Source organism: Littorina saxatilis, linkage group LG4, assembly GCF_037325665.1.
Source record: "Littorina saxatilis isolate snail1 linkage group LG4, US_GU_Lsax_2.0, whole genome shotgun sequence".
NCBI classification, from domain to species: domain Eukaryota; kingdom Metazoa; phylum Mollusca; class Gastropoda; order Littorinimorpha; family Littorinidae; genus Littorina; species Littorina saxatilis.
The window spans coordinates 28,559,402-28,571,850 of record NC_090248.1 but is presented as its reverse complement, the minus strand read 5'-3'; the positions used below and the strand labels follow the sequence as shown (position 1 = coordinate 28,571,850).

The following is a 12,449-nucleotide window of genomic DNA, read 5'->3' as shown; positions in this document are numbered from 1 at the left end:
TGAGTTCGACAGCTACTTGACTAAATATTGTATTTTCGCCTTACGCGACTTGTTTTTCTTTTTCTCAGTTCTTGATTTTTGTTTTCATCTGACAAAAATCAAAATCAAGTGACACCAGGACAGAGATATGCTGTCGCTAAATGGCGACGTTAGATCTGTAATGGTTAAGGTAATTGTCATTGGCTCAATGCGGTCACAGTCCAGACCAGCAGAACTCCGACTGGCAACACATGGTCAAGTTAAGACACGCAGTCGAGGGCCTGTTAATGGACACATTTCTAAAAAATAACTCTATCGACTTTGTTTGAGTGATGAAAGAGTGAACACCCTTGCTTTTAGGGCGACAACGCGGCATGGCAGTCCACGAGCCAATCACTAGCGAGGGGTGTGTTTGAAACAAATGGTCAACTTGGATCGAGCACGTGGGGATTATTTGTCCCCCTGAAAGCAAGGGTATTCATTCTTCCGCACCCCATACAAACCCGACAGAGTTATTTCCGAACATCGTCCATTGTCATTGGCTCGATGTGGTCGGCAAAGAGCCGCAGCAAGCCGACCGTGCCGACAACGTTTGTTTGTTTATTTGGTGTTTAACGTCGTTTTCAACCACGAAGGTTATATCGCGACGGGGGAAGGGGGGAGATGGGATAGAGCCACGTGTCAATTGTTTCTTGTTCACAAAAGCACTCATCAAAAATTTGCTCCAGGGGCTTGCAACGTAGTACAATATATTACCTTACTGGGAGAATGCAAGTTTCCAGTACAAAGGACTTAACATTTCTTACATACTGCTTGACTAAAATCTGTACAAAAATTGACTATATTCTCTACAAGAAACACTTAACAAGGGTAAAAGGAGAAACAGAATCCGTTAGTCGCCTCTTACGACATGCTGGGGAGCATCGGGTAAATTCTTCCCCCTAACCCGCGGGGGGAACAGAATCCGTTAGTCGCCTCTTACGACATGCTGGGGAGCATCGGGTAAATTCTTCCCCCTAACCCGCGGGGGGTTAAGACAACGTTTGATTAAGACACGCCGTGGAGAGCCTGTTAATGAGACACGTGCTTACCCCGTGCTGTGAGAGCTTGTCCTTGATCTTGCTGACAATGTTGTTGACCTCTTCCTCTTCTTGCTGGATCAGACGACTCACCATCGCTGGGTCAGTCGACATGATGGCTGCAAAACACAAAACACACTGTACACCATTTCACCCCAAGCTTGTCCATTCAGACATTTCTTGACTTGGCAAGATTCTTTTAAGATCTCCACCATAAGCTATAGCTGGTTGTGGATTCTAAATATTATTGTAACAACTAATTGCTGAGTGAAACTCTTGGAAGGATCTGGTCCTCTTACGCTTGGTACGTCTAAACATACAAATAAATGTATAACGCTCTTGGTTTAGAACAAAATGTATTCAGGAGATATATGATGGCATACGTAATACAATAGAAACACTAAACGCTCTTGTTTGTGTGTCTATATTTTCGTTGAAATGACTTTTTTGACTAGAAATGAAACAAAGTTATTCGACTGTGTTTAAATTGATTTATTATAATTTAGTTATGGCTTGAAGGTCTTTGGATACGTTATGTAGGGATATGGCATGCATGGTGTGGAATTGTCAAGATGAGTCAAATTCTTTGCTTTTCTCCACATTGAAGTTTTAATTCCAGTCGGTGAGTAAATGCAAGTCTGTCTGGCTTTCTAACCTTCTGCCTGTATGTCTGAATGTGCAATGTTTGCAAAAGAAGAAAATTATAGTCCTTCACATAATTATGTTCTTCATGTAATATAGGTCTCTTCAAAACAGTATAGAGAGAAAGTATATTTAATGATGTGGGTCATTCGTAGCATTTTAATATTGCTAGTATTACGTACTCTATTCCATTCAAATAAATCAATAACTCAGTAACAGACCTTTAATTCCACAATTTCCAACACAGAGTCTATTTTAACAGAATGCATTGTCTTACAATCATACGCCAGTAATAATTTTGTATGTAAAATCGTTCATCGCCAGAAAAAGAAAACAAGATGCAGATTTTTAACTAAATTCTAAACAATAAAAAAAAAGACCTACAGAGAGTTAAAACGAAAAAAACAAAAAAGGAGTATTCGCCAACGATAGTTCTGAACCCAATAACAATATTTATTCTAGTTAGTAGCTAAGTAATGGCTATACACAGCAAAATGCCAACAGCAACTTTTATTTGTGATGGTGGTGGGTGGAGGGTGGAGGGGTGACATTAATCGGTCTTTAAGTACAATTGTACATGCAACAACATTGTTGCAGCAACACAAGAATAAAAATCCAAGATACCTTTCTAAACATCGTCCGACATTCGTCATTAGCAAACTAAACAACACAAATCTATGTCGTACGTTTCCTTAATATTACTGTGCTTGTGTTGACTGTTAACTTGACAGTTCTCAACCTGAGATTTATCTCATCTCGAATTCCTTAATCAAATAAGTAGATCAGATTGTATCGTTTTATTCACCCGTAAATTGCAAATAACAAAAATTCTCAAAGACTCAGAATATTTGAGAAAAAAATGGTTTTGAATTGTACCAAAGAAAAGCAGACTACAGCAACAGTTTAAGCGAGAGCTACAAATAATCTATTCCTTTTAAATTCAGCATTGCCAGTTGGCCTGACAATTAGCGATGACAATTGATATTCACTGCAAAAGGCCAAGACACTCATTCTGATAATGTCAGCCTGTCAGTTATGTGGTTGCTATGACGACAAATGACATCAGCTAGGTCTTTATGTCAGCATGAAATTCTGCAATCAGCCGTTGTTACACGTTGAACATAATTATATATACGTTTCATTGTTCCTTTTTATATTTAGTCAAGTTTTGACTAAATATTTTAACATCGAGGGGGAATCGAAACGAGGGTCGTGGTGTATGTGTGTGTGTATGTGTGTGTGTGTGTGTGTGCGTGCGTGCGTGCGTGCGTGTAGAGCGATTCAGACCAAACTACTGGACTGATCTTTATGAAATTTGACATGAGAGTTCCTGGGATTGATATCCCCATACGTTTTTTTCATTTTTTTGATAAATGTCTTTGATGACGTCATATCCGGCTTTTCGTGAAAGTTGAGGCGGCACTGTCACGCTCTCATTTTTCAACCAAATTGGTTGAAATTTTGGTCAAGTAATCTTCGACGAAGCCCGGACTTCGGTATTGCATTTCAGCTTGGTGGCTTAAAAATTAAATAATGACTTTGGTCATTAAAAATCTGAAAATTGTAAAAAAAAATGAAAATTTATAAAACGATCCAAATTTACGTTTATCTTATTTTCCATCATTTGCTGATTCCAAAAACATATAAATATGTTATATTCGGATTAAAAACAAGCTCTGAAAATTAAATATATAAAAATTATTATCAAAATTAAATTGTCCAAATCAATTTAAAAACACTTTCATCTTATTCCTTGTCGGTTCCTGATTCCAAAAACATATAGATATGATATGTTTGGATTAAAAACACGCTCAGAAAGTTAAAACAAAGAGAGGTACAGAAAAGCGTGCTATCCTTCTTAGCGCAACTACTACCCCGCTCTTCTTGTCAATTTCACTGCCTTTGCCATGAGCGGTGGCCTGACGATGCTACGAGTAAAATGGCATTGCGTTTCATTCTGTGAGTTCGACAGCTACTTGACTAAATATTGTATTTTCGCCTTACGCGACTTGTTTTAGTACAAAATGTTATCTATCATAGCATTTTTGGATTATGGATATTGTTATTTTTGTTTAAATAGCAAATAATGTAAAGACTCTTTTTCTTCTGTTCTAACACGTCTATACGTAATCCTTGATTATGAATAATGATTTTGTTGGATCTCTTCCTGATTATGACGAAGTGTTTCTTCCGCGACGAGTTTGTACACCCTTCCTAATGTGAAGTTATCGGTCCTTGTCAGTGTGTCACGCTCCGATGGTTTAAGACCGTAAGGCGTGAAGCGTATCCTCAGTTACCTATTGTGTAGGGAGTTAGTCCCGTCTCAGTCTCCCATTATTTCTGGTGTACGTTAATTAAAAGTCACGTTATCGCAACCTCTGTCTTGGCGTCTCATTTATGCTTCCTGGCCTATTTACCCCCCTTCCACTCCACCCTATCACATCTGGCGCTGCGAGCAGGATCAACCAGAATGGGATCATCTAAGGAACCTCGACTGATTTAATGAGCCATTCGCGGTTTCACCGTACGAGGGTGTGAACTTAGACATGCATGGCTTAATCTTTGAGACAAGCATATGACTCCTGGCGTAGCTATTTTATCCTAGTGGCGTTATAGCGTCAGTGTCGTTGTTTGGCCGTTGAGACCCAGTTTTCCCGCGCTAGCCTAGTTCTTTGTCTTGTAATAGCGTGTCCTGTGTTGCGGGCGCGTCACATCCTGTGTGACGTTATAGATAGCGTAGCGCCCCCTGTAGTAACTTGTGAAGTTATCGGTCCTTGTCAGTGTGTCACGCTCCGATTCTGAGCAGAGAGTTGTGGGCAGCCGGAAAACCATTGATCCATCTTGTCAGTGCCCTTGTTCGGTCGCGCCTCAGCTACGGCCAAGAGGTTTTCTTTGCAGCTCCTGACAGTCAGTGGGTAAAGCTTGAAAGAGTAGAAAGAGCCGCTCTCAAAGTGGCGCTGGGGGTCCCCAGATCGGCAGTCTCCACTCTACTTTACCAGGAAGTGGGATGGCTGCCATTGAAAGAGGAATGCTACCTCAGATGTGCACAACTGGCTGTCAGAATACACTGTGTCCCAAACACGGCAGTGGAAGTATTTACCCCAGACATGGGAGATACCGACCACATGCAATACAAAGCTCTTGAATCCAAGACTCATACATACCAAACAGTGCTCCCAATATACAACCATGTGAAGGGCATATGGGAACAGAGTGCCCTGTCCAAGGAAAAGCTGGTTACAGGTGGTACTCTTCCTTACCCTCCATGGCTGCTTGAAGCCCCAAATCTGATCATGGACTATGGAGACGGCCTCAAAAAGGCAGAAGACCCATTGCTGCTGGCCACAGTTGCAAAAGAAAAGATCGATCAACGATTTAAAAGCCACCTACAGGTCTTCACAGATGGTTCGATCCTGCAGTCAGGGGAGGCTGGGTGTGCCTTGTCGATTCCTGGACTTGATATAACACGAAAATACAAGCTAAACAAGGGGATCAGCATCTTCTCTGCAGAGTTATTTGCTATCTACACGGCCTGCACACTGATAAACGATCTGCCAACCCCACCTCTGGGGGTGGTCATCCTTACGGACTCAAAATCCTCGTTGCAAGCACTTGCATATGGCACCAATAACAGAGGAGAGATGCAAACTGAAATTCATTTCTTAGCCCACCAAATTATGACAAAAGGAACAGACTTTTCCCTCATGTGGCTGCCATCCCACACAGGAATCCAGGGAAATGAAATGGCGGACAGAGCAGCAAAAGCAGCGGCTATGTCAACCATGCCAGTGACAGACATTCGGCTCTCCTGCCAGGAAGCCAAACTGCTGCTAGCCAAGCTAAAAAGAGAGGAAAGAGAGCAGACACTGTCACAAACATGTGAAGAGAGAGGATGGATACACCTCCCCTACAATAGGAAAGGGCACCACCTCCCACTCCCCCCGAGACCCATGAGCCTGTTGCGTCGCTTGCGCACGGTCAGCAGCCGCATCTACTGGGACAAGGTAGTCTGTCAGTGTGGCGAGACTGGACACCTCACACACGTGTTTGAAGGTTGTGACACTCTCAAGGAAGAGATGTCTAGTCTCATCCGCTACAGAAGGGAGAATGCTCTCAGTCTGGGAGACTTTCTCCGCCCACACCCATCACTCGGAGAGAAACCGATGATGGTCTTGGTCACCAATCTGTTCACCTCAACTGTTGCGAGCTGGTTCTAGTGTGCTTGCAGCAGACCCAGCACAGCACAGATCCGCTTCTGGAATCTTAAGCTAAATGTGTCCCAAGACACACATTTTGTAGTCCTGGCATCCTGAAAGGCAGAGGCCCCAACCTACAGGTTTGCTTCCATACCAAAAACGCCTCCAGACACGTGAACTTGGGAGCAGAGGCAACAGCTCCGCTTGAACCTCAGAAACCAAATGTCCCTCCAGACACACAGATCCCTTAGACGGCCGAGGCTGTGGCCTCTAAGGTTCTCTTGTACCAAACTGCCTCCTGACTCTGCATCAGATTGCTTGCGCTGGCATCTGCTTACATAGACCCACATTAAGTCACCACCGAGTGGTAGACACAGACGACATTTGGTAGCACTGACTGCCAGCTTCACGGTAATGCGTACCCCTAGCGCGGCTCTGCTTGGGTGGGAATGTTCTGAGCAAAACACTATGTGTTACTCCATACCCCCGCCCTCCATGAAACTTCTTGACCCCAACCAATTGGGGGGGGGGGGGGAGTTTGCCCAGTCGGTAGATGCGCTGGCTTAAAAACCGGTTGTTACTATCAGCGTGGGTTCAACCCCCAAGTTTGGCGCGGGATGTGTGTCCCAGAGTCAACTTTGTGCAGACTCTCCTCGGTGTCCGAACACCCCCGTGTGCACGCATGCGCACGATAAAGATCCCAGGGTCACAGCGAAAGCCTCAGGCCTTGGAAACACGAATACATGCATGCAAAAATATGAAGCTCGGGTGTCCGTTCGGCCAACAGCCAATAAAGTAACCATTTCAGCACTGACCCAAGACGACCCAACCCGGTCCCTAGCCCATTTCAGGTCTCCTCTAGCAGCCGGCAGCCAGCTGTCTACATCCCCCCCCCCCCCCCTGCATTTTTATTTTTTATTTTCATACAAAGCCGGTTTTTCCCGTGTAACATGCCCCTAATGGCTTTGCCGTGAGGGCGTAAAACTTACATTTTCTCTCTCTTCTGTCACGCTCCGATGGTTTAAGACCGTAAGGCGTGAAGCGTATCCTCAGTTACCTATTGTGTAGGGAGTTAGTCCCGTCTCAGTCTCCCATTATTTCTGGTGTACGTTAATTAAAAGTCACGTTATCGCAACCTCCGTCTTGGCGTCTCATTTATGCTTCCTGGCCTATTTTCCCCCCTTCCACTCCACCCTATCACACTAATATAAGACAGTCTAACCAATGTTCTCCTTTCGAACAGTACAATATTATTACTTCTGATCAAACTATGAGAGGAGACGAGAGAAAATGAGATGGTGACATTTTGTTTTTATTCCAAAGATTATAACACACACACACACACACACACACACACACACACACCACACACACACACACACACACACAAACGCACGCACGCACGCACGCTTTTTGTGTTTGTCTTTTGTGGGTTAAAGGCTGCCATATTCGTAGCGTTCATTAATTAATTAATATTGTTTACATGTGCCAATAATGTTATAAAACTGTACCTAAGGGGATATAATAACGATTGGCTGTAGCTTTCGAACACAGAAAAAAATTATTTCAGTATTGCAAAGTGGTGTTGATAGTGTTGAATGTAAACAGAACAGTCTCAAACGCCATCTTTGGTTTACGAAACGTCACGAAGTGACGTCAACGGTCTAAAAATAGCACAAGTCCTGGAGAACTGTTGCTAAACAATGTAATAAAGAATTAATTATTTATCGTAATTGATAAGGACTTCAAACCTAAAAGTTTGCAGGAAGCTTAATTTATACATCCCCGCAACGATGGGAAAAGCCCTGTAAGTAATTAAACTAATTAGATAGGACTATGTCAGCCTTTAAATGATTTAACATGCATTAGCAGAAACAACAGAAGAAAAATTACAACACCAAAACAATTTACATCAAGAAATGTAACAGAATACAAGAAGTACATTATATGCAACTGAATCATATTGACACTAAAATATTTGGCCGTTTTTAAGAAACACAACACCGATTAAACATCAATTTACGTTCCTATCTGCGTTAAGCTTTTAAGCTTTAGGATTCACTGTATTTGTTCGTTTGTTTGTTTAAGGATTCTCAGTAAAAAAAAAAAAGGGGGGGGGGAATAAAACGTTTAAAGGCACTTTTCTCGCGGCTGTCTTGAATAAGTTATATACTTTGGGGTTGTGCTGATATGTATGTATTAGTGTGTTTTGTTGTGGTTGTGTTTTTTTGTTTTTTGTTTTTCTGAGAACGATGATTTTATCAATCTCCGTAGATAATTAAAACAATTTCATTCAAAACCGTAAAACCTCTCCATGAAGTATCATTTCTTTGAAATGCCATTTGGTTTAATGGCCGTTCATTCACTAAAACATCTCGCTTAATTTCTACAGTTTTTGGGTTTTTTAATCGTGTGACGCAGTCTCATTTTTAATCAGAGTAATAACTTTCCTATCCGGCGCAATTTAAGTATGCATTTATGATTTATTTATAAGTTTATTTATTCATGTATTTGTTCAAAAAATTACATATCATCGTCAATTCCCTCCTAACTTACTCATTCGCTTAATCAGTCATTTGTTGATTTTAAGTACCAAGTATGTTCCCTCGAATGCATTTATCTCCTTATCTATTTATTAATTTATCTATTAATTCATCTACCTGTTTTGTTTATGTATTCATTTTATCTGTTTATTTTTCTATTTATTTACCCATTCATTTTGTTTATGTAACCCCGAACTAGTCTTCTACTTATATCAATCATGTATTTACTCTTTTTTCTGTTAATCCTGGATTTATTTATCGATTTACTTACCTTTTTTTTTCCTTTCAATTATCGACTTACTCATAGTCTATCTTTTAATCGTGTATTTATTCATTTAATCTGCCATTACTAGATTAATACCTACGTGCATGACGCAAAGCACTGAAGTCTGGGCAGTGAGCCACCACCACTTCGATCCCGTCCCGTTTCCAGTTTTGCATAAACCCTGAAAACACAAGGTAACGTTATTCGGCCATATTGATTTCTGTCTCTTCTCCTCCATTTTCTTTCTTCCGTTTTGTTCTCCCTCTTTTCTTCTTGTTTTCCACCTTCGGTCTTCGGGATCATCTGTGCGGATTCTTTGACGTCAGTTGATCTCATAGAAATTATTTCCAAACTTGCTCTGGCACAAATAAGCGAATGTTACCATTTTATTAACACAATCATGCTCCGTCTCTGACCTGTTAAGACGTGCGCTGGAAGGAACTCGAAAAGGAGGGAGGGGATCCCCATGGGTTATATTAGTTGTATTACAATTCCAGACCGCAGGCTTCTAAAATGTGCTAGCTTTAGCTTTAAATGGATTTTATGTTGAAAGCAGTAACACATATATAGCTACATGCAATTGAGGCACACATGCTTGTTTCGAACTGACGAACTGAAAATTATAAAAAAACAAAAAATATGCAAGCATAGAAATTTTAACAAATCATACATTAAATACAAAGGTTACACTGGAGAAAAAAACACACCACAGATCATACAGCTAACACAAATGAAATCAACACGAAAGAAGAAAATATGTCAAGCAAACAAAAACTTCAATAATAAATCTTTTCCTCATGCAGAAAACCATTTTTCAGAAGAGACAAAGATATGAAGCTGAAACACCAAAATCAAAATCACAACATCGACATGATTATAGCCTATAAAATAAAGGTTATATTCACACCAAATAAAAGTTGACACAAACATTTGTGACGTGGTAGATGCGGCGCTACTGATCGTAATTTATTTGAAAAAAAGGGAGAGCAGCCAACCCTTGCCGGAAGTCCTACAAATGATAAGAAGCATTAGAAAGCAGTAGGGAGTTTCAGAAAATCATTCTTGTGTGTTAAATTAAACATTTCGTGCAATGAAGGAAAACAACCATTCCAAGCTAAATTGTTTAATGACGGAAATAACTGTTTCAATTTTAATTGGGACGAAATCTTAGATAATAAAAAAAATCACCAATTCTTGTCACTAGTTTAATCCACTTCAGCCACAAATGATGTCAAACTTTTTACACATAAACTCCAGGCAGTGACTTTGTGACGTCATAACAATGTGACGTCAGACCTACGTATTTGAAATTGCCTGGGTCGATAGCTGTGCCCACTATGTGCTACAATGACCTCCATACCCTTCGAGTGCACAAACTGCATGTACCCTGAAAAAGACACTGGTGACATTAGTATTCAAAGAATTGAAAGGAACAACAAAAAAACATATCGCAGCCGCGAACAAATGAACAAACACATTTACTGTTGGTGCACGAACAGACGGATGAAGCTTATGGAAGACACATAGACATAGAAGCACAAAGGCATAAACTCAGACAAATGAACAGGGATGCAGACAGACAGACAGACAGACAGACACAGACACAGACACACACACACACACACGCACACACACACACACTGACTCACACGCACACGATCTCTCTTTCTCTGTTGCTGTCTCTCATGCCTCTGTCTCTGTGTCTCTGTTTCGCTTTCTCTGTCTGTCTGTCTGTCTGTCTGTCTGTCTGTCTGTCTGTCTGTCTGACTCTCTCTCTCTCTCTCTCTCTCTCTCTCTCTCTCTCTCTTTCTCTCTCTCTCTCTAATCTAGGAAAAGGCATTGAGAGGCTGGGGTGAGGGAAAGGGCGATGGTGGCTAATATCCACTTTGATGAGAAATGGCAGTGCAAACATGTCATACATGTTTCTTCTTCTTCTTCTTCGTTCTTGGGCTGAAACTCCCACGTTCACTTATGTTTTTGCTCGAGTGGGGTTTTACGTGTATGACCGTTTTTACACCGCCATTCAGGCAGCCATACACTGCTTTCGGGGGAGAAGCATGCTGGGTATTTTCGTGTTTCTATAACCCACCGAACTCTGACATGGATTACAGCATCTTTTCCGTGCGCACCTGGTCTTGTGCTTGCGTGTACACACGAAGGGGGATAAAGCACTAGCAGGTCTGCACATAAGTTGACCTGGGAGATCGGAAAAATCTCCACCCTTAACCCACCAGGCGGCAGCGGTCAGGATTTGAACTCACGACCTTCCGATTATGAGGCCGATGTCGTATCCACTAGGCCACTGCGCCGGTTTAAAGGGCAGTACACTATTTTAGTGCACACCATGAAAGAGCAAACATGATAAGCAAACAACAGCCGCGCTGCAACTACCTCCACCTCTTCTAAATCCTCAAATTCAACCATTGCTCCTCTCAGAGACATAGAGAGTGCTCACCGTATATGTCTCCGTCCTTCTCCTCTCCCTCAGCCTTGTTGTACATACCCGCATCTACTCGCTGGCTTGACATCGAGGAGCCAACTCAAACATATACTGTTCAAAAAAAGAAACGCATAGCTTGTAATATTTGGTTAATTTAGTTATATGGCTACAAGGATATCCACCAAACTGCAGAAAATGTTTATCTGGTCGTCGACCTTTCGTCCATTGCCACAAGTGAGCTCTGCACGTGACGCATGCGTTATCAGTGGCTACAATGTCAAAATTGCTCATTTGGCATGACCACTCGTCATGCTTCAGTGTAATCTCGTGAAACTCGGGGAATATTGAGCTCTCACCATGTCTTCCAAAACCCATAAAAGCGGATTGTTCGCCACAAAGAAATCAGACGACAATTCAGCGACGAAAGATGGCCCGATTGAGCAGAGAAGACCGCCAAATTGCATTGGGTCGTTTACAAGCAGGCCAAAGTCAAAGTGCAATCGCCAGGCACTTCCACGTGTCCCAGAGCACCATCAGTAGACTGTGGGTCAGGTTTCAAGCCACTGGCTCCGTTGCTGACTTGCCACGAGCGGGAAGACCAAGGGCGACAACTGCTGCTCACGACCGCTTCATACGGCTCCGCCACCTCCGGAATCGTTTCCTGTCGGCCTCATCTTCTGTCCAGGCTCTCCCCGGGCCACACCGATTATCGGACCAGACCGTGCGGAACCGCCTGCATGAAGCTGGTTTGAGAGCTCGCAGACCTCACAGAGGAGCTGTCCTCACCCGCCGCCATCGCCAGAACCGAGTGCAGTGGGGCAACCAGCACCTTCGCTGGACCTTCCGGAATCACTGGAGACACGTGTGGTTCAGCGACGAGTCCTACTTCCTGCTCCAGCGACATGATGGTCGGAGGAGGGTCTACCAGAGAGTACACGAACGTTACGCGCCCAACTGTGTGGATGAGGCACCCGTTCATGGTGGTGGAGGCGTCATGGTGTGGGGGGCGATCAATACCGCTGGAAGGAGCACCCTGGTGCACGTCCAAGGGCGCATAACTGCCCAGCGATACGTGGAGGAAATTCTGCGCCCACACGCCCTTCCTCTTCTGGCTGACCAGGATGCCATATTCCAGCAGGACAACGCTCGCCCGCACACAGCACGACTCACCACCCAGTTCCTCACCGACCACCATGTCCAGGTGCTTCCCCGGCCATCCATGTCGCCAGACATGAACCCGATAGAACACCTCTGGGATGAATTGGACAGACGTGTGCGCAGGCGAGAAGAAGCGCCGGCAAATCA

General features: G+C 43.0%; 1 protein-coding gene across 6 annotated transcripts in view; it reads right to left on the bottom strand.

Moving 5' to 3' along the window:
• The window catches only part of LOC138964407 (universal stress protein YxiE-like), a 71,197-nt gene that overhangs the window by 6,145 nt on the left and 52,603 nt on the right, over positions 1 to 12,449 (bottom strand). For 5 of the 6 annotated variants that reach the window (XM_070336350.1, XM_070336353.1, XM_070336351.1 and 2 more), the window contains 2 exons: positions 10,005 to 10,091; positions 1,071 to 1,177 (listed from right to left, as the gene is read on the bottom strand). In XM_070336350.1, coding sequence (XP_070192451.1) covers positions 1,071 to 1,177; positions 10,005 to 10,091 — 194 coding nt within the window. Of the gene's footprint in view, positions 1 to 1,070; positions 1,178 to 8,804; positions 8,886 to 10,004; positions 10,092 to 12,449 lie in introns of all 6 variants that reach the window. The other variant, XM_070336355.1, reaches the window with a different exon arrangement.